Below are 22,468 nucleotides of genomic sequence, written 5' to 3' on the forward strand. Positions count from 1 at the left end.
CGCGTCATCGGCCCGCGCCCGCCCCGCCCCCCGCGCGTCATCGGCCCGCGCCCGCCCCGCCCCCCGCGCGTCATCGGCCCGCGCCCGCCCCGCCCCCGCGCGTCATCGGCCCGCGCCCGCCCCGCCCCCCGCGCGTCATCGGCCCGCGCCCGCCCCGCCCCCGCGCGTGCGCGCCGCCGCCCCCGCCCGCGCGCTGAGGGAGCGCAGCGCCCCTCACACACACACCAGGCGGGTTTAGTGAGAATACAGCTGGTTTAATAATTCAAATAGCAGCTTAGGATGTTTTCCCCCGCTCATTATACATGGTTGCACAATCTGAGGCTGGTCAAGTACAATCAAGTTTTTCAAAATCATCGTTCCCAGGTTTACAACATGCAAGTGACCGTGAAAATATTTGGTTGGGTTTTTTTTTTTTTAAACTTTATTCTTTTAAGTTTCTGAACAGGCACTTACATGAGGGAGTTGGATTTGCTCTCAGCCGAAGATATCTGCGTTAGGAGTATCCTAGCATAAAGTACACAGAGTCTTTGCTTTATCAAAGTGCCGCAGTAATAAAACAGTTCTTACATAAATGTAATTTGATTATTTACTTACTCAGAAAGTAAGGTTACCAATGACACTTGCACCGGAGCCAAGAAGCCTTGGTTTAAAGGCCAAGTGAACTACAAGTGCAAGTTGCCTTCCTCACAGCAGGCTTCCATTTGTGCCCAAGCCACACGTCTGACAACAGACCCCACACTTAACTCCTTTAAGCTACTTCTTCAAACACTAAACGCCTATGAGATGATGATAAAGACAAACAATCTGCTGAGCCAGACAAGTTTCTAAGTTTCAAGGCTTGCCTGGCTTTGAATACCTTTGCAGAAGACCACAAGAAGCTTGTTTGCTCTAAGAGGCCCAGAAGGATGTCCTTTGGGGACATTTTGCCTCTCCTGTCAGGACAGATAGACACTGACTGTGAAGACAGCGGAATCATGAAGCCAGGAGGAAACACAGTTTTACATATTTGCAAAACAATCAGTGTTAACAGCATTTACTTCATCAATAAGATAACTATGTTCAAATACTTTATCCACTCAACACCTGAGGGTGAACTCAAAGACAACCCTACAGTCACTAATTACTGGGTAATAAGCCCCCAAAAGTTAGGAGCAACCCGTGTGAAAGACTTTGAGAAGTCTGACCGGGAGCTGGGGGAGAGAGGGCAAAGATACTTCCCAATATTCTTTGTTACTGACAGATGCAGAGCCTCTTAGAACCGCTGGTCTGAAGGCTCCAATCATAGTGCACATACATGCAGCTTCAGTTAAACCCTGTCTAATGTAGTAATTAGGAGATTTTAGAAAAATGCACCATAAACCTTGATTTTTAGTGTGATTTAGTCAATTGTGTCTTAATGCAGTTTCAAAACAAAACAAAGCAAATAAGCAACATTGGAAACAAACATGCAATGAACAACATGAGAGACGGGAAATGCTTTAGTCTATATTGTAGAGGTGAGCAGCAAAAATCAAATACACCAGCCTATCATGCATGGAAATAACTAGATTTAAGCTTTTGCATACCCAAGTGCATACAACATTATCAAATAAAAGGAAATGTGCAGTATAAAATAGTAGCTTAAGAAAGTTCCAGTGTTTGAGAAAGCACTTTATTTTAAATGTATATACATACTTGAATGCTTAACTGAAGAACGCTTTAGTAGCATGGTAAACGCAGCACTGCAAGATGAAGGAAGACAGTTGTAATGGGAATTCCGGCCTTCTTTTCCCACAGGCTGCTGCCATCTTTAACCTGCTGAAGCACTGCAAAGGTTTTCACCTTAGACCAGTTCACATTTCGGGCTGCTCAGCAGATGCTTGTGACTCTGGAGATTCAAATCGTTGGTGGAAGTTTGTCCGTTGTTTCCTCAGCTTCTCAGGAGCTTTTCTCCACAAAATTATTTCCTATTTGAGGAAGAAAACACTCTTGAAACCAATAGTTGCCAATAAGGCAACAGCATCAAGTATCTTAAGTTCATGATAAACTAAAACTTTTGGGAAAATAAAAAAAGGTAACAAAACACAAGAGTCCACCAAAAAATGCATCCCCACCACTTATCAGTGCAGTTCATATAAAAGTAACAGAAATACACCATCATTAAGTTTACATACTTAGTTACTGCTTGAACAATCTTGAGCAGTCACCCCTTCCTTAACTACACCACCCTCAATTTTAATACTATTAATGAGTTCAAGAAATTTTTCTTCCTCCTTTTCCCAAAACCCAAAGCCTACCATAGCCACTGTATGCTCCAGCTCCCTCTTGTTTTCCATGTTTAATTACACTGTCTTGTCTGCTTTGTAGTAGGAAGATTTTGATCTAATCCACAAAGCTTCTTCCAGTGACCCTTTTGGCTATCCCTTTCCTCAGCATCACCTCATCTATCGAACATTTTTAGTAAAATGCCTTAGTCCTTAATTAAGGCTTAGCAGTTTTGAACCCAGGCTAGTGCAGGAGGGGAGATTTCTCTGCAGGAATTTAAGGAAGCAAACAAATGCACCAGTAACTCATTTTACCCATCCAGTGTTTTTTCTGGATATTCCCAAATCAAGTTCTATGGTACTGAGCACCCTTATCCTTGCTGGAACAGCATCCAGCATCCTCCTTGGCTCCTTTGCTGCAAGGTGACATCATCTACAGAGCTGTCAGCACGCCTGCCAGCAGAAATGCATGTGCCACACATGAAGCACAGGTGGCTCAAAGCCGCATGTGAAACAGCCCAGATAATTCTGCAACAGGATTGTTATAGACCATACCTGCTGTTTGAAGTATCGTCTGTCTTCTTCATCCACAAGCACCAGATTTAAGAAGTACCTCACTGAAAATTTTTTGTTCACATCCCTCATTGTTGGAGTTGGGTCGTAGCCCGCTAAGAACAATCTTATAGGAATCGACTCCCCTGCAAAAAACAGAAATCCTTACAACTGGAACAATTAATACAGTTTCAGAAGACATGCAAAATAAAAGCAATTTCCCAAGCACTGCCTGTGCTGTTCCTTGGTTAAAAAAAAAACTAAGCCAAACAGCACAAGACATAAAAATACCCACCAAAAATCAGAAACATAACACTAAGCACAGAAGCAAGCATGAAATGAAAAGTGAAAACCCTTTCTCAGTGCAAGTATGGTAGCCAGGAAAGCCAGAAGGATCAGTATTTTTAACTCCCTAGAGCTGGTCTACACCATTGAGTCAGGTTTGATGAAAACATCAGTAATACAATTTCCAATGGTAAATAAGGGTAAAAGTTACTGGTATCCCATGGAAATGCCTTAAGTCCATGAAAATGTCTTCTCCAAATAGAAAATGCATCATCATTTCAGCAACCTAAGGAGAAGTGTGTCCCATATTTTTAAATAGGATTTTAACACTAAATGCTCCCACTTTAAAACAATCACAGTTATTTACCTTTAACTGGTGCACCATCCATTATTTCGTACTTTGCAATGGTTTCAGTCTCTGTTGTAGTACTGGGTCCTGGTGAAACAAGTTTTTATTGTGAACACATGCTTCAGTTTTAACATTCACAAAGTTTTATCACAACAACTTCTATTCTGCAGCTTTTAAATTAACACAGCCCCGCATTTTTGCCCTTGTCTTGCATGTAAGTCAGACATGGCTAAAGCAAGCAAAACCCTCTCCCAAGCAGGACATTTTTCTTTCTCTCCCTCACCACGCTAACACAGATGAGGCAGGCACCAGAGCTTCAAAGGAGCCCTGGATATGCAAGCTTTAAATAAGGGACAAGCAAGAGTGTTGCAGAGGATAGATAGATATGATTGTTATTTTAGCTAGCCGGATGTCACTTCTACCCTTGGATGAATCCTGGAGTGAAATGGACTGTTCCATCCCACCCTGCAAAAGATTGTGGTTCATCCCGCACCTCTGTACCTGCCCCTAAAACAGAGTCTGTAACCCCATTGGCCCATGCCGTGTCCCAGCCCACCTGGGAGCCCCTGATAAGGGGGCTCTGAGCGGCCATGCGGCCTCTTGGACTTCCTCCCTCTCTTGGCCCTCTCTTCCCCTCTAGGACTCCCTCCCTGCCTGGGGCTTCCCCTCTCCTAAACCCTCCATTTCTCTCTCCCCTCCCCCGTCCTCCTAAGCCCAGCCCCGTGCTACGCCTGAGAGCACGAGGCTTGGGCATTCCTGAATTCTCCAATAAACCTCTTCCCCCAAGAGCAAGCTTCAGAGATCTCTGCCTCCCTACACCCCCAACCGTGCAAGAGGAGCCTACTCTTCCCTCACAAGAGGGTATGGAATCCTGAAACTGCTCTGCTTGGTGAGCAGTGCTGGCAGCTGATACTGCCTAGGCCATGCTCAAACAAGGAACTGAAGGGTTATCAGCCAGCTCAAGAGCCAGAAATAAAGTAGAGCTTTCTGCCCTTCCTCTAGTAGAAGCTTTCTCATTCTCCATACAAGAAGCTCCCAAAAACCCCAGCTACTGGGGAATGAAGTGTCATGAGCCACAGCCTCTTTCAGCCTTGTTCCAGTGAGTACAAGCCTGATCTGCAATAATCAACCTGTTTCTGCTTCAAAGCCACTTGGTATTTCTATCATATCCACTTTTTGGATGACAGAAAATGACACATTTCTAGAACATGTCTGATTTATGCTAATGTTTACCAAGCCCCCCTTAATCAGTCAATCCCTGTAAAGGCAAGGGGGTCTTCAGGATGCATTTTACACCTCCTCCCTTGTTCTTTATAAATTAAGGCTGATGAAGTTACTGTGTATTTATGCCCAAGTTCCACTTACAAGGGTTCACGTTTGTGAGGAGTCACAAGAGTCACAACCCCAGAACAATTAAACAAACTGGCAGTGTTGACTACGAAGTATTATTGCCAAAGCACAAAATGCAAATGGTAGTCAAACACCAGTGAGAATGAAGCTGGTGGAGCACTGGTTCAGCCAGCACTACAACTACTGACTTCACTCTCCAGGTCTGCATAAGACTCAACTGGCACACAAGCTGCCATTTCATTTGGACTTTATTTCTCTTACCAATTCCAGTAATCTCCTTTTTGATCAGCTGCAACTCCATGTGCTGAATTTTTATTCTCACTAAGAGGAAATAAATTTTTCCAACAATCACATCCTTTAAGTGATACCTTTAAGAGAACAAAATGGGGGGTTTTGTTAAAGAATAAACACAAGTTTTGCACCTTCTTGAACACAAGTCACACAGGCAGTTATCTGCCTGAAAACTACTTGGAGCTTACTTCCCCGGTGAACTAAGCACTTCAGCCAGACCAGAGCAACTGCAATATTTCCAGCATTCTATCAGGATCAGTAAAGGAAGTACTATCAGTCATACTGAAAAGGTGTAAAAGCAAAAAATAGGTCTTAAATATTTGCCAGTGACCTTCCTGTTAGTACTGAAGACCGAACAGCCCACTGTAACTCAAAAAGGCCTTTGTGTAATTAGTACATTACATTTTAAGTCTCCAGAAGGTGAAGTTGGTCACCATATATTACATACTGCACCCTTTTATACCAAGTTATTTACTTAACAGCATTTTGCTGTGACACTTACTTTGACTTATTGTATTCAAACTCTATGTGGAGACAGTCTTCAATGCCTACTTCCATTTTGATGGAGTTGTTTACATCTGGGTATGTAGCGAGCTGGTGAACTATCAGATCATATTCTTTCACCAAGTCTGACAGCCGTCTCACTATTGTCACTTTTAGGAAATACCTAGGGAAAAAAACATTGGATTAGCCAGAATTATTCAGAACTAAGAGCCCTCGTGTTCTGAAGTACAGCTATTCTTTAAAAGATCAGTGTACAATCTCATAAGACTAAGTAGAAAAGAGTAAGATACCAAAATACAGGACAAAACACTCACATGTGGGAGTGTTTTCTTCAGTTGTGGGTATGGGTTTTTCTTTTAAAGGAGAGACATGGTCTGTCTTCACTTAACTGAACTGGAGGAATTTTATTTATACAAACAGCACTGAGCAATTCCAAATTAAGTAGAAAAGATCACACTGTGTTAAAATCTCCACAACTCCAATCAAGGCACAAGAGGGGGCAGCATAATTGCTAAATTATTCATTTTCTGCAGGGGAGGAGAGGAAAACAAAGGTTTATCAGTTACAAACCTCAGTCTGACATTGGCACCAATGTAGGATTCATATGGCTTTTCAACCTGCATGAATTCAAAGTCATAGTTTCTGCTTTGGGTCAGTTCTCCAGGTAAGGCCAGCTCTTTCACTAAGTTTACAAATTCATGGGTATTGCTTTTGTCATTGAAGAGTTCTAAAGTTAGAAAGTTAAAGAAAAATATGTTTCAGTGTTTATTTTTAGCCAACAAAATTGTCTCTAACTTGGGAGAGTATAATAGAAGCAATTAACTTAAAACACACATATCTGACCAAATGTTTTATTCAGGTTTTCAAATTACCTCCAGTTCTAGCAACCTACAGTTAGCAAGCCTAAAGAACTAACTGGAATGAAGAGAACACTTTGAGAGCTTCACTAGCATGGCATTGTTTGTTAATGAGAGTTTAGCTAGCTTTAGTAAGTACTTCTTGCTTTACATGCTCTGTAATTAGCATTGCCTGGTTTTGGCTTCCAGCATTTATTGCTGCAGGGACAAAACCTAAGTAATGTCAGGACTGCTTTATTTAGGACAGGCCAGTGATCCTAATCTGGTCTGCAGATTAACATCTAGCAAATAATTTATTATTACTACTAGACTACAGTCAAATGGCTTATTATGACCCCTGGTCTAAGTCAGTCATTTGGAAACAAAGGCAGTTTCACAGCAACAGCATCTCCTGTCCCCAGAACAGTGTCAGTGATTCATTCCGAGATATGTGTCGTGCAGGTCTCACCAAAAATTACCCTAAAATCAAAACCTAAACACTTCAGTATCTAAAAATAAGCTTCTCTACCATTCAAAACTGAACATCAGCATTGGTAGTTGGTGTTACACAGACTGAAGTTTTTCAGAAAAAGAATGAATGAATTAAACAGACCAACTCCACAATTTATCACTGCCAATGTGGTAGAAACTGACACTAACTAGTAACTCCTATTTTCTAATATGACCACACATTGTCTAAAAATGTACTCAGTTTGCTGGGACAAGCATTTATCTAATGCTGCATATCAAACACTTTTTGTTCCAGTCAGTCAGAAAAGCTGTACTCAGAAGAGCTGGTTTAAAATACAGCTTTGATATGGAGTTAGTCTGCAAATAGTGCAGAGAGATCAATCTACTGGAATGCTTTCTGCATTTCTATACTAACACTTGGAAGGATGCAAGAAAACCCGGACAAGTACAAAGAGCAGTAGTTTAAACCACATCTGCATAACTCTGTGGACTTCCAAATGTAACATAACAGAAAGTCCCAGAAATGTATGAATTGCAACACTACATCAAATTAAATTTACCTAGAGAATAATATGTGTAAGTCAAGAGTAGACGAAAAGCAATCTGTACAGCTATTAGAAGACAACAAACTAAATGAAGGTGATATACCTGAGCTCTTTTCTTCCTCTGTCTATATGCCTCATTCCCATCACAGTGCTGCTTTATTCTCAAAGTTTAATTTTACAACCTTACTGATCAAAACCTCCAAGTATAAAGTAGCAGGTGCCATGTCTCAATCACATCTGCTATACAACACTTCAGACACAGACTACTGGAGCCTACTGACTGATGAGAAATAGGGAATTTGGGAAATTCCATTTAAAATTAATTGTATGAGGCTGAAACTTGAGTAATTATTTCCGCGGAGGACAACAATGCAAATAGCTCTCTGACAGGGAAGGAATTTTAGCATTAGCCCAAAGATGCAGAGAGATTACCTGGACTGGTAAGAAGTTAAAGATAATAAAGATTCATAGTTCAACTCTAAGCAGACTTCAGTAGTTGTAAGAAATTTACATTTCTAATAGGTTTTATAAAACCAACTACCATAAAATTTTTAAACGTCTTTTGCTGTAACTTGCCTCTTCATTTATTTTCTATGCCTCTTCTCTTTCAGAGATGCCCACAAGTTTTGTTTTCCTAAGTCTCCAGTGGTTATTAATCCAACTTTTAGCTAGTCTGAGACTCACCAACACAGTTCTCCCTCCCACGTACGTATCTTTCTCCCAGTGACTTTCTGAGTAGCACAAATTAGTACATCACTTGCTTTAAAGTAAGGAAAACAACTTTCCTCTGGCCCTTATCACCTACTGACCAGAACACGTTGCACTGTCTGAGCCAAACACTGATAGTCACAAGTGCCAAGTTCCATAAACCACAAGCACCTAAAAGCCCCTTTATAGCTTAAACTCACCAATTTGTCCTACAAATTCAATTCTGATTCCTTGGTGCTCTAGTCTCTTCCCATGTTTAAGGGAGACATTCACCTACCAAGGTAAAAAAAAAACAAAAAAACAAACACAATTTAAATTTTTTCAACATTTTCACCCTAAGGCAATCTCAGTAAAAAGGAAGACATGTTAGTATAAGCCTATGCAAACCAAGATCTCTTCTCAACAGCCCTACCTGAAGGCAGCCAACTCAAACAATTGATCATGAAATTAAGCATTTCCAAGGCACCACTAAACCATTCAAGAAAAATCTAATCATCCACAAGCCTTAATTTTATAACTAAAATTGGAACTTTCAATTCCCAAAATTAAGTATCCAAGCCAGAGCTCAAGCAGAGCCAGTCGTGATACTTCAAAGTGTCTTCTGACAGTCACATCTGGAAGTTCAAAAATTAAATGCCATGAGATTGATTCCTTCCAAGTCATGTGAGCTTCAGTCTGGCAGAAAGATTGATTCCTTCCAAGTCATGTGAGCTTCAGTCTGGCAGACAGCTAAATACTGGTGTTGGTCAAGCCAGTGAAAAATAACAGATAATGAAACCTACTATGAAGACTTTCTCTTGTGACTCTAATTCTCAAAAACACACAAGTGTTCCACAAGGTTATGTTGTATTGAAACATGTAAATATTAAGCATATAGAATGTTTTCTTATAAGGCGAGATGACCAGAGAAATTCCTGTACTTCAAAATCCAGTACACTGTCACTGAGTGTACATCTGAGTAGGAAGTAAACCACTGGAACAATCCATCTTTGTGGTGAAAAAAAGGATGGGGCAGAGAGAAGCTTTCCAAAAAATTTCTGGTCTCCCAGTCCTCCTCATGCCACTGTGCCTGTGTTAGCCAAAACTCATCAGGCACTTCTCAGCATCCTCCAGAGATACAAGCAAGCAGCACTCCAGCAGGTCATCATAAGCTTCTCCCTCAGTTTCCTCGGTTTGAAGCTCATCTTGTGGCCCTTCACATCCCCAGAAGGATCTTTCTAGAGAAGCAAGATCTTTTTACAGAAAGGTATGACCAGAGCAGGAAGATGCCCAGTGATACAGGTCGGTCAAGATCAAAGATCAAAGTAGGTGTTCAGAAGTCAATCTCGGAAGGAACCCAACAATACCCAGCTCAAGTCTTTTGAAGGAAAAGTGAATTACAACAGAAATGCTCAGCGTGAGAATGGCTCCAGTAAAACAGAGTGAGGGCATGGAGTGCCATGATGCAATACTGAATGTAGGGAAATCCCTCTGGCACTCTCAACTTCATTGTCTTTTTTTCCAGTAAGAAAAACTCTTGTTAACTCAGCAGTCAGCTGAACTTCATATGTTGCTCCCCTGATGCAATCCAGAAATCACTTCAGGGCATGGAAGGCAGGGCTTTTCTCCAGGGTATGCAAACTTTTGACTGCCCAGCCAAAAATTACTGTTACCTGTATTGGATTGTGGATTTTGGAGTTGAAAGGGAAGAGGAAGCAGGGGATCCAGTTTGAAACAGCTTTTTCATCAGAAGCAATGGCAGGATTGCACATCATTGCACAAAATGCTCATTCATAAATATCAGATGACTGGAAATAAATAAAGTTACCATTCAAAAATGTTGACTTCTATCAGCTGCCGGAATTATTGCGGGTAAAAAAAATCATACATAGCAAAACAGTTTCCTCTTTGAATAACAACAGAAGCTGAAAATGCAGCTCCTACAGCAGTTTTTCATTTACCTTCCAATATGCATTTGCATGCCAGATTCAGAACAGTAATAAATAATCACTTTTAAATAAAAATTTACCTTTCCTGAAACAGATTCTCCATCGTAGAAGAGAAAATGCTTTTCTACTTTACCATCTTCTGTTTTGATTTCTGCAGGTTTTCGTGTTTCAGCATCATTAAGTACAACATCAATCTCACAAACAGGAACGAAAAGGTTTCCAAGAAAACTCTGGAATAACAAGAACTGGATAAATTACTATACAGTGGACACTCCATTTGCAATGTGGTGTTTACTTGCAGCTGTACACTATACACTGGGAAAAAACCATTTGTGCTTCCATGAAGTTACAAAGCCATTATGTATCGGGGACCCAAGAAATAGTGGTGACAAAGGACAGCTGTTCATCTAGCAAACAACTGAAATCAGGTCAGGAACAAGCAGTGACAGCTCTTACAAAATACCACATTTAAAAACTTTTAAAAGTACACAGCATAATTACCATTACTACCACTAAAAAAATCCAAACACTAGAGGAAAGTAGATTGGAAAGAAACAATAACAGGGGATATAATGCAAAACCCAAAGCATCCCCCTGGCTGGGGAAGGGGACTAGGGATTTTATTTGCTGCCTCTGCCTACACACCACAGCTGTCTCAGCAGACAGCACCAGCAGCTTCGAGAGGCAGCAGCTCCTCGCAGCCCAGCTGAGCTGCACAACGCTGCCCTCAGAGAGTGGGTGTTACAGGTGTACCTGTAACACTGCTCCAGGCACAGTGCTTGTCCTCACCTTCCCTCAGCAATTCTCTGTACTCCAACTTTTGACCTGCACCGAACACAAGAACGCGAGAGATCATCCTTTGATCTTACAAAAACACTTCTTACAAGAAGGTGCAAAACATGTTAGTGGCTCTATGGGAAACTCAACAAGATTAGTACAAAAGCAAACATTGTCCTCCAAAGATTTGGGCACTAATCTGCTTTGATGTACTAAAGCAGACAACACTTCACTAATTCAGTGTGATTTTTGTGGTTTTTTGAGAAATTTCACTATGTTCTCCATGAGAACATCTGCTTCAACCAGATTAATATGGTATACATGAAACAGTCTGTCCTGGTTTTGGCTGGAGTTAACTTCTTCTAGATGCAAGTTCTTCTAGAGTTAATTTCTTCTCAGTACCTGATACAGCACAGTTTTTTGGATTCAGTCTGAGAATAACATCTATAACACATTGAAGTTTTAGTTGTTGCTAAGTCGGGTTCATTCCAAGTCAAGGACTTTTTTTGTGCTTCATGATCTGCCAGTGGGGAGGTACACCAAAGGGCTGGGAGGGAGCATGGCCAGGACAGGTGACCCAAGCCAGGCAAAGGGATATTCCAGACCTCAGAATGTCCTGCTCAGTGTATAAACTGGGGGAGTTAGCCAGAAGGGGCTGACTGGGGTCTGACACACCTCAAAATGTCCTGCTCAGTGTATAAACTGGGGGAGTTAGCCAGAAGGGGCTAACTGGGGTCTGACATCAGTCAGCAAGTGGTGAGCAGCTGTATTGTGCATCACTCGTTCCTGTTCCTTTTTTATTATTACTATTGATATTATGCACCATTATTATATTTTATTTTGATTCAATTATTAAACTGTTATCTCAACCTGCAAGTTTTACTTTTGCTTCTCCTCCCATCCCAAGGTGGGGAGAGATAAGTGAGCGGCTGTGGTGGCGCTTTCTTGCCAGCTGGGGTTAAACAACACAATCACTGCGACTTCATCAATTTAACTTTAAAAAAAAGGAGTGAGAACTCTTTCCAAGGCATTCTGGGGACCTGAAGTTTTAAATGAAGAATAAAAAACAAAGAGCCTAGGGGAAGATTGGATCTCAATGCTACTGCTTAGCAGTAGGAACACTGAGTGACTACATGCTCACCCCTCCTAGAGAAGAGAGGACACAGAGCAATCTGGAGCTACATAACAGTGATTCACACAAGACTAAACTGACTATGTATGTGCTCAGCAATCGGCCCCACTTCAACCCACAAAGATGTGTATGACTCCAACTGAAACCCTCTTATATCTACTACACATTCTGAGGTGAAAGCAGCAGCAGATGACCAACAATGCCAACAGACAGAAGACCAACATGTCTGCCAAGTCTCTGCCAAGCACACATTTATACAGACTGTATAGACTACAAAAATTATTTTTGTTTTTTAAACAGTGCATACTAGAATCATTTCTGATTCTTGGCTTCTGGGGAAGGGCAAGAGAAAAAGCAGAAAGTTTCAACAAGAATTCCAAATTGTAAACTGTTTTAAACACAAGATACTTGTGAGCATGGCCACATTTTCTCCTTGAAACTGTACTTGTTTTCCAGATTAGTCTTATACTCCCCTCTAACTAAACAAGGAAGCACATTACCTTTAAGCAAACTATACAGGATGCTCTCACAGTACCTTCTGAATTACAGGCTGACCATTTAAATGGACACCAAACCAAATATTGGTAACACATCACTTCTCAGGAGAGAATGTAAATATTTCATGTAAATATTTCAACTGCACTCCTTTGAGATTAGCTATAATCTCCTTCAGAGAGAACAAGAACATATGAAATAAAGAAGTCAGCAGCAGGCACCTCCTCCAGCGGCTACCGAAGATACTGCTGCGGGGAAACTATGCAAAACAAGAAGTATTTTAGATAGCTATCACAGGGCTTATTATGTTACAGTTTAAGAGAATGCAGATAGAGAACTGGGGTTTCCAGAAACCGGCCAAATGCCAGGCTACGCTCTTGGTTTCGTGCACAAGACAGACACTGGAGCTTCTGCTACATCGGGACAAAACCCCAGCCAGCTGCGTCCAGCCCCGAAGTGCAGCAGCTGCACCGCAGGACTTGCGGGGATGCCAGCGGCTGCCGGAGGGCACAGCAATCCCAGCGCCCTCGCCGAGCAGCCGGCGCACCCGCGCAGAGACACGTGCGAAGGACCCCCCGCACCCCAGGACCACAAATCCACGATCCGGACGCCTCTTTACAACACGTATGCTTTTTAACCTCTCCGTCGGAGCGCACCGAGCGCTTCGCCCAGGCTGCCAGGCACAGGGCGGATTCCCGGCGGGTGCGCTCCGCAGGGACCGAGCCCGGGCTGGCAGCGCTGCCTCACGGCGCTGCCGGAAGGTCCCGATCAGCCAGTCCGCCCGTGCGCTCTCCCCGACGGCAGCCTGCGGGGCGCACGGAACCGAGCTTCACCGCCCGACCCCGCCCTACCGAGCTCATGCAGGCACCCTTCATCCGCAAATCAAATTAATAACCCCCTAAAGCCTTGATTTGGGAAGGAAGGAAGGGCAGAGGAGGCACCGCCCTGCCCAGGCCGCCGCCGCCGCCTCGGGCGATGGCGGATCGGCGCTGCCCCCCCCCGCTCCGCACTGGCCATGGTACGCGCCCCCTGCACACCCCTCATAAGCGCCCCCGCCGCGCCCCCCGCACTCACCATGGTACGCGCCCCTCCGCGGCCCCGGCCCCGCGCGCACCACCACCAGCGCCCCCGGCCGCGCGCCCCTGGTCATGTGACCTTACGGGTCTCCCCCCCCCTCCAGGCCACGCCCATCCCGCGCCGGGACCACGCCCCGCCGCACGTGACCGCCCCTCCCGCTCCGCGCCCGCCCCGGGAGGGCGCCGCCTGGCGGCCGGGAGGCGGCAGCGCTGCGGGGTCCCCTCAGGAAACACCCGCGGGAATAAATCTTTCCTTTTGGCAGGACTTCGCTCTCGTTTTCGGGAAACGCGGTTGGCTGACTGCTGTAAAAGTGCAGGCGGCTCCCAGCGCACAAAGGGTTGGAATTTATCCCCTCAGAGCACGATGACTGCCCCACAGAGCTGGCTGCTCACCCATCGCTCTTGCTCCCCGCATTGGGATGGCTGCTGCACGCGCACACATAAAAAGGCACTACAGACTGAACAACAATGCTTTTAGTAAGTGCAAGCAGTAAAAATCTTAAGGCAGAGTTTTTATTGATGCTGGTTTAAAACCGCTTCGTGGCTGTCAGGTGAGGCTCTGGGGAAGAGGCGAGGGAGCGGCAGGTGAGGACGTCTCCGGCCCTACAGGAGCAAATCCTCCTCCGACAGCTTTTCCTTCAGCTCGCTGCCTCGCAGGCTCTCCAGCAAGACAGGCAGCTTCGCCTCAGAGAAGCTGTCATTGTCACCGAGCCCCGACCCAGAGGCTGGCTCTGCTTCCACCACGGTGTTGGACCCAGAGCCAGAATCCTCATCCGAGAGAGGGAATATATCGCCCAAATCCTGGTATCTCTTCATCCTGAAACACAGAGTGGCAATTTTCTCTCTTAGATGAACACATCAAAGCCTCATGTTACTGTGGGCGAGCCATGCTGTGACAGGACTGTCAAGGCAGGAGTCATACATTTTGGGGTGCAATCATGTGGCAAATGAACTTACAAGGACGGGTCTGCCATGGGAGGAAGGATCCTGTTGGCCCCACCAGAGGGCATGTAAAACCAGGGCCCCTTCTCTTCGATGCAATTAGCAGACCAGGTGTCAGGCCGGCACCTCACCCTCTTGTACCTCGCCCTCTGCATCGGAGCACCTGATGGAATCAGCCACACATTGTCCATGAGGACCAGGACATTATTCAGCAGGTCCTACAAACTTTATGAGCACCTGATAAGGCTTAAAGGAGTGGATGAAAGTAATTTGCGTGGCCCTGATTGCTCAACCTCCGGAAAAGTAAAGTAACCCTGAAGGCTTTTTTTTTAAATGGTTACTGACATCCTAAGTGACATTTTTGTCATCAGAGACATCAGGCACATCTGGAACACAGCACCAGGAAGTCCATGGAAAATCCCAGGGAATCCCCTCACACACAGCACCAGGAAGTCCATGGGAAAGCACTGCTGTCACAGCAAGGCTCATCGCCAGCTCACAGTGTGGCGTAACCACGGGGGACCTGGGGGCTCAGCCTCCTGCAGCTCTCCTTGAAGGTGGAGGTATGTGAAAATAATGTGAAAACCTCTGGGGACAAGGCACCCAGCAGAGAGCTGTCTCCTGTGCTCTCCCTCCTCTGTTGGTTCCAGCTCTGCCCCTTCAACAGGCTGACTTTTGGTGGGGACATGAGAAACTCAAGGTGTGCCAAAGGAGCAGGTTTGGGGTTTATGGAGGCTCTGGGAGCACTTGCCAGAGGAGAGACAGTTCAGGTGTCTCCTAGACACAACAAGGTTTTGTAAACCTGGGTTTTCAGTTCTGGTGCTCCCCAGGTGCCTGACTGGGGCTGTCACTGAAAATGTGGGTCTTCAAAAAACACCAAAATGACAAAAGAAGGATCACATAATAAAGATAGAAGCAGTGACATTTCATCCTTCCTCTTGGTCTCATGTAATTAATTTGTTCAGAAACCTCCTGGTGCATTCTCAACCTGTTGGCATTTATCTATTTTTTTTCTCCGTTTCCTGGGAATATCTTTCTGTAATTACACTTCTCTATTGCCCTATATATTTCCATAATGTACTGGATGACTTTCAGCTACCTCCTACACTCTTCTGCAAAAGAAAAAAGATCTCACGGGTTTAATTTTTTGCTGCCTCTACAGTATATTCCTTTTTCATACTTATTTTCTTCTCCTCACCTATTATTAAGAAGGTTTTTAATAATAACAGTGGCAACAAAACAAACAGCTGCAGCTGAAAAATTTGCAAATAAGCAACATAGAACAAGCAGGTCATAACCCCTCAAAGATCAGCCTCCGAGTGGTAATGCATATTGAGAGCCTTTAACTATCACAGCTTTGGTTTATGGACAAATGATACTCTACATGCTTGAAGAGCAGTTTTTCTCTCATGAGAAAAAAAATCCATGGGGCACAGCATCATGAATCAATATTTCCCTTTTGTCATTTTAGTGGTGTATGTTGCAATGCTTTACGGAATAAACCGTTTAGTTTCCTCATACTTACAACTAATTTCCTTTCCTGCTCCCCCAGAAAGCAGACCATAGGAGTTATGACATGAGAACTCTTACACACTATGTCTGTAACTCATAACTGAGTAACAGCAGTAACCAGACCACTATGGAAGGGACACTTAGAAAAATATATATTGAGATATATAGACTGAAAACATATACGCATGCAACAACATATTTTATGAAGTCTTTTCTCAAAAATTGAAATGCTCCAATTGTAAAAAACACATTTTCTTGGCATTCCCCCCCTGCCCCCACACACACACCCAGAGAAGGAAACAGCAAAACAGACTTTCTGAGTAGATCTTATTACCCCCAAAAGAAGGCCATTTTGTAAAATTCAGAGGTTGCTTACTTGGCCTCCACTGCATAGCCCAGAAAGAGGATTACCGAGAACAACCGCCCCATTTTACCTTGTGCTGTGTATCCCACAAAGAGGATTAAACAAATAGCCAGGAAAATCCTCCCGTTACATCTGATAAGGAGCTGCATCTTGGCTGGCATCCCTCTGCTCGCAACCAGCCTTCACCACAGCGTCACACTTCAGAAATAAGACGGGGCGAGGAGATCGACTTTTAGAAAAGTTTCCAAAACCTCAAACCCAACCCATAACCTGCGTCACCACTTCCTGATTGATGGGAGTGAGACATGAACAGAAAAGCCCAGCACTGTGGCCTTCCTGCCTTCATCAGTCCAAACTAAAATCTTCTCTGCCTTCATCTCCTGCATTTGCCCAAGCAGGAAAGCAAACCCAATACCCATGATGTGGACTGAAGGTGGTGCTGCCAGCAGCCCGTGGTCAAGGCACACATCCCACCCAGCCTCTGCCCAATGCTGAGAGGGCTCCAGAGTGAAAAAGCAGTGCTTAATGTTCCCCTATTTTAGGTCCAAAAACTGCATTTTTGCATTAGCACTGGCACTGCTTTTCCCTGCCTCAAGCCCTCACCAGTCAGGTTAGAAGCCAGCTACTCACAGTCAGTACATGTTTCACCAACTGGGGAATCATCTTTTTCCACAGAAGTAAATTATCTCTGGAATCTCATGCCAGGCTTGAGGGTTCGCTTTTTTTGGTCTTTTGGGTTTTTATTTTTTGGTGGGTTTTTTTTTTTGTGTGTGTGTGTGTTTTTGTTTTTTTGAAAGCAGAATCATAGATATTTGCAGTGGAAGTGAAAAAAAATGTATTAAGTTAGATAATATATCCTGGTAGAAACATATCAACTCCTTCTGGAAGAGCATAGGCAATTTGCTTGGCCAGATTATCATTGTGTGGTGCAAATGCCCCAGGGAATGTGGGAAAGGGTTTAGATCACATGTGGCTCCACAAGGTACACATCTGAAAAGCCATGAAAGCTCTTATATAGACAGAAAATAGAAGCTCCCTTTCAGCTGGCTCATAGCTTTTGCTTGCCTTTTGGCTGTGATTAAACCAGCCTTGAGTTCACTGCAGAAAAAATGACAAACAAGGAGGTTATCAAAGCAGTGAAGGTTTTTCTCAGTCATACAGAATGCTGCTGGGTTAACTGGTGCACGTGTGGGCCTGACGTGCTGCAGAACCTTGTCGCTCCTGGGGCTGATAGTGCAAGTTGTCTGTGGTAAATCTATTTTTATGTGGTGGAAAGTCCGCAGAGGCCCCCAGTGGGGATCTGGGCTGAGCAGTGACTTTCCCCAGGGCATGATGTTCCACCAAAATCCCATGAAGCAGCAGAAGAGACTCCAGCAACTCCCTCCCCTCTCCAGGCTGGGATTTATCACTGGACTGAGGAATTGAGTTGCGTGTTCAGTTTTATGACCCTCTGCGCACGGGGTTTTTTCTCTGGCATGGGAAAAACAGGAGATTCAAAAAAGCAGGTGCAGAAGGGCTCATGTGCAGTGGGTTTTATTGCCACCCATATTTCTACTTTGCCTTTTTAGCATCAGCTCTCTTTTAATTTCTTTTTGTTTAAGGCAGTGCTCAGCATCAATAGGAAGCTGAGCAAACACGGGAGGGAGATGATCAGCCTCCCCTTGCTGGAGGCTGCAGAAACCATCCCTGCAATAGCACCTCTCACTCTCCGCTGTTCACGGGTACACGCTGACCTGTTCCATGCCCTCCTCTGTGCACAAACAACCCCCGTGTGAGGAAGAAAAACTCCACTGGCTAGTTTTGCCCTTCCCATCAGCCCAGGGCACTTGTCCCCATGGCACTGGATGCCCCATGGGATGAAGCCAGAGCGATGCCCACCAGTGGGCAACTGGGGATCCCACGGCAGCTGGGGGAGCCGCTGTGGGTAGGGGAGCTGCACATTCCCTGCATCTGGAGGGAGATCTTGAGTTACCTGTCTTGTACCATCAGCTGATGGGAGAACTTGTAGCACTGGCAGTTTTGCCACACAGTTTTGTTATTTTTTTCTGTCTGCAGCACACTTCAGGAAATGAGCTCACTTTACAATTGGTAGCTGTGGGAAGTCCAAAGCAAATGTTTTACCCCTGTCTCATGTACATCTGCCCTGAAGCCTGCAGGGGGGGGCAGCCTGTGCCCATCTCCTGCCCTGCTGTGCTCTGCCAGTGCCCACATCCCGCTGCACTTGGCGAGGAGTTTTCCATCTTCCTAAAAACATGGAAGTGATTGGAGACCTAGATCTGAAACAGTCTGGAATTTGCAGGAGTTAAAAGTAAAGCATTCCCTTTGTGGAGTGCCATGGGATGCCCAAGGAATACCATCTGTAAACCACTTAATACATACAATGAAAATAATCAGCTCTAATTAAAAAAATCTAATCTTGGGCTAGAGGCCACAAACTGCTGAAAGTTAACAAACTTTCTTTTTTTAAACAGAGAACAACACATGAGCCAAACTATATTGGAACACTGACCTTCAAACGTGCCATGGCATGACTATCAGAGCTCAAGAGAAACAGGATTTTAAGTTAAATATTTTAAATCTGCAGAGGAGAGCACAGACACCATACCAAGGTCAGCTACCTCAAATTTGCCTTCCATAAAATGTGAGAAAGATTCATAGGATAATGTTCTTCCTGCATAGATCCTGTGTATGCAAACTGAAAGATTATATATTCCAACAGAACACGCTTGCAAAAAGAAGCAAATAAATGAGGAGCAGGTATTTGAGAGCACAGTTTGCTCCTGGAGTCTTGCTTACAGCTCCTGCAGTGAAGTGCTGCCATTATTTTCAAATCACATGCAAAGCACATTTCTTAACCTGCAAAGCTCTTGCGTTGGATTTTTGTAAGGCATTAATTTGGGGAGCGGGGAGCAGGTGGAGGGAGAAGGCTGCCTTGACACTGTGCACCCAGACCCCTGAGCAGACACCCAGAACTTCCCATTATGCCTGAAAAATCTGGGAGCAGTCTTACAATAAACACTTCAAAATCTAAAGTGAGGAACTGCTCCTTAGTAGTAACTTTCAGGGCTGTTGTATCTCCCAGCTGGCTCAGGAGTAATCACTCATTTAGTAACATCACTAAACGTGGACCACACTGCAGGAGTGCCTGGCACAAGGACATCTACTCTGCTGAGGAAGGCAGAATATGGGGCAAAAGGAAATCCCAGCAGGAACCCAGAGGGGCATCATGGGGCTGTTTCAGCCAAATCGGACATCAACCCCTTCTCTGCTCGAGCCCAGGTAAATGCTGAGGGAGCAGATTGGTCCAGAGGAGTAATCTGACATAGCAGTGTCAGGCCACTCCTTCTGCTGCTTTTCCTCAGCAGGCAGTACAGGTTTACTTTGCTGCCTGTATTCCTGACAGGCATCCAGATGGACAGATGGACTCCCATGGGTGCAGGGGCACCCCCAGTCCCGCTGCTTATCAGAGAGGCTCGAAGGCAAGGCACTATCTGTCCAGGCAGAGTCCTGATAAAGAAGTTTCTCTTTGACAACTGCTCAGAAATCAGATAAACCGTAACTGCTGTGGGGGTCGCTCTGCTCTCAGGGTCGGGTTTTCCCCTGCCTTAGCTGATAGGAGCTTGACCCTGGCTTCCATGGGAATCCAAGCTGAGCCCTGCAGCCCTCAAACACTCATCCCCATGGAGCAACAAAGCCAGCAGACAGCTGGAGCAACTGGGGGGATCCTGAAGCGCTGTGCCCTGTCTGTGATGCTCAGCTCTTTATTTGCTTTGCTGAGAAAGTAGAAATACATATTTTTTACAGATCACTGCTCTGAGGAGCAGCCAGTACAGAAAAGGCTACATCTCTTACAAGCAGAGCTGGAAACAAGAGTGAAGAGAGAATGATAGCAACAGGAAAAAAATAGGGGATAGACAGAGCACAGGGGAGAGTGTCTGAATGGCAGCTGGGTTGAACACAAGGACCATTTGTTTTGACTACCTTGCCTTTTAGGAAAGCAGAACAGTTTTCTTCTCTGACACTCACTGCTCAAGTGGGATGAGATTCGTGAGACTTGGATATCCAATGGGCCCTGAGCACATTGATCCATCTCAGGTATACCCATGAACTGCACTGTTAAATGCCTAAAATCACCGTTGATAACCTTCAAAAGTGAGCTGTCCTCCAGGCAAGCAGTCCTTTTGCCACCAGCTCATGTTCAACCAACCAACCTTTGGGGACTGAAAGCAAAAGTCTCCCTTCTTCAAAATAGCAAAGAGCTGGCAACCCAGAGAGAGAGGTTTGGGTCCAGCTGAGGGGATTTCTAAATCCAGCCCTGAGTAAAAATTAATTCTTCACCTGGGTCACATCTGAGCTCAGCACCTGAGCCATGTTCAGCCCTGCTCCCAGAGCATCACAGCCCAGGCAGCCCAAGGCAGCCCAAGGCACCCCTCGTCTCTCGTGCCACCGCCTCTCTCCTCTGAGGGCAGCATCAAGGCCTGGTCCCTGCAGATAAGATTTGGATCTTGTAAGAAAGCACTGAAGAAATTTATCGTGTAGAAATCAGGCACTCACTGCCATCTAGATCTCACAAAGGAACAACTTCTTTCTTCCCATGGTGAAGTCAACAAGTGCAGGGGGAGATCTTTGCTGGAAAGCCACAGCTGCATCAAAATTGAGCGCAGCTGCTGACAGACAGGAAGCTGCCAACGATCTTTCCCCATCAGCAATCTTCCCTCTCTCCCAGAAACTTAACCAAGCAACAGGCCTGTCCTTCAGGTGGAAAAAGCAGTTTTCCTTGCTGCTGAGACTGTTGATGCTTTCTGCTTCCACCTGCTGAAGCACAAAGTAGCAGAAGGCTTTGGCTGGCAATTTCAGGACTAAAAGTTTAAAAGCAACAGCTTGTTAAGATATGACACAGCAGCCAAGCTCTGGTTACTGATTAGGGAGGTAATTTCAGCAGCTGACTGTCCTTTAAAACTCCATCCAAAGCAGCAGCTCTGCAGTGCAAGCAGGACCTGCACAACAGAGCAAGGGGTCACAGGATTTGTTGGGAAAAATGCCCCTAAACCCAGAAGGCAGAGAAGGATGGTGGTACAAAGACATTTTCAAAGCAAAGCATGGTGCCCTGTTCCTGCACTGATTCTCAGGAACTGTGAACCTGTTGGTGTTACTGGGTGTTACTGGTTCAAGCCCAGCTACCCAGGAATTAGGCACAGCTATTTTTCCATCAGATGGTTTCTCCAGCACAGGACAACCTCACATGAGTGAGCTTCTCAGCAGTTTTTAGATGCTTTTTATTAGCCCTTGGCTCTTGCCCATAGATCCACCCCAAGCAGCCCACCTTGCCTCCCCTGCCTGCACAACTGCAAACTTATTTCTATCTACAAGCACAGACAAACTTCACACCATGTGTGGGGAGAGAGGATGTCAGTAAATTTGGCAAAGTGAAGAGGAACTGGAAGGAGTGATTCTCCTGTGGAGGTGTCCTCATGAACCAGACTGCTGCTCCCATCCTGTGTGCAAAGTGGAGCAGAGCTGGTGTTTGGGCTCCAGTTAACCAGCCTTGTGATCTTCACTGAATTGTTGGGGAAAGACGTGAATTTATGTTTACATTAAAAGAGAACAGTATTTTTCCCCCTATCAACCAAAGCAGCTAGGCATTTCTCAGCTAGCTTTAAGCACATTTGATTTAGTAGAAGCATCCTTTTGTTTTGAAATGTGACAGAAGAAAAAAAATGAGGAAAAACAGGAAAATCAGCTCTGCCACAGGAGCCTCTCCCCAGTAGGACTGGCACTCACCAGGCCTCCAGGCTCTTTTTGAAGGATCTGCTGGGTGCTCTCTGGGTGGATGCTGCTGCAGTACAAAGCAACAGGCTCCAAACTGCTGCTCCTCAGGTTCAGAAACTGCAGTGCTGACAAAGCTGCTCTGCCCCCTTTCAAGAAGAGCACATTCCTTTTGAAAACATAATTTGCATTAACTAGGAAAAAAAAAATTGTCTTTTCTTACTTCAAGGACTCAGGGGTCAAAGTCCTTACTTCAAGGACTTTCGGCAGGGAAAGCTGAAGCCTGGGGCAATAGTCACCTCATGCAACACTTCCAGCAAAGGGTGCAGCAGGGAGGTCAGG

The 22,468-nt window shown here is 44.9% G+C and overlaps 2 protein-coding genes across 2 annotated transcripts; both read right to left on the reverse strand.

Moving 5' to 3' along the window:
* Positions 1-233: 233 nt before the first annotated feature.
* On the reverse strand, positions 234-13,616 carry VPS26A (VPS26 retromer complex component A). Its single transcript, XM_021529073.2, is given in 10 exon segments — positions 234-1,946; positions 2,799-2,941; positions 3,448-3,516; positions 5,041-5,147; positions 5,573-5,737; positions 6,145-6,301; positions 8,335-8,407; positions 10,143-10,292; positions 13,541-13,555; positions 13,557-13,616. Coding segments are annotated over 10 exon segments (1,053 nt in total). The 3' UTR covers positions 234-1,832.
* Positions 13,617-14,001: 385 nt separating this feature from the next.
* Positions 14,002-16,558, reverse strand: SRGN (serglycin). Its single transcript, XM_021529122.3, has 3 exons — positions 16,431-16,558; positions 14,500-14,647; positions 14,002-14,359 (listed from the first exon to the last, which is right to left on the reverse strand). The coding sequence occupies exons 1-3, from the start codon at positions 16,519-16,521 to the stop codon at positions 14,146-14,148; spliced, it is 453 nt and encodes a 150-aa protein (XP_021384797.2). The 5' UTR covers positions 16,522-16,558; the 3' UTR covers positions 14,002-14,145.
* Between the last annotated feature and the right edge of the window lie 5,910 nt (positions 16,559-22,468).

The sequence above is a fragment of the Lonchura striata genome, chromosome 7 (genome assembly GCF_046129695.1).
Source record: "Lonchura striata isolate bLonStr1 chromosome 7, bLonStr1.mat, whole genome shotgun sequence".
NCBI classification, from domain to species: domain Eukaryota; kingdom Metazoa; phylum Chordata; class Aves; order Passeriformes; family Estrildidae; genus Lonchura; species Lonchura striata.

Coding starts and splice junctions, on each gene's coding strand:
- SRGN (XM_021529122.3), bottom strand. CDS start 16,521: ATGCCAGCCAAGATGCAGCTCCTTATCAGATGTAACGGGAGGATTTTC. Junction 14,648..16,430: donor TGTGGGATACACAGCACAAG/GTAAAATGGGGC, acceptor TGATTCCATCAG/GTGCTCCGATGCAGAGGGCG. Junction 14,360..14,499: donor CCCATGGCAGACCCGTCCTT/GTAAGTTCATTT, acceptor TCTGTGTTTCAG/GATGAAGAGATACCAGGATT.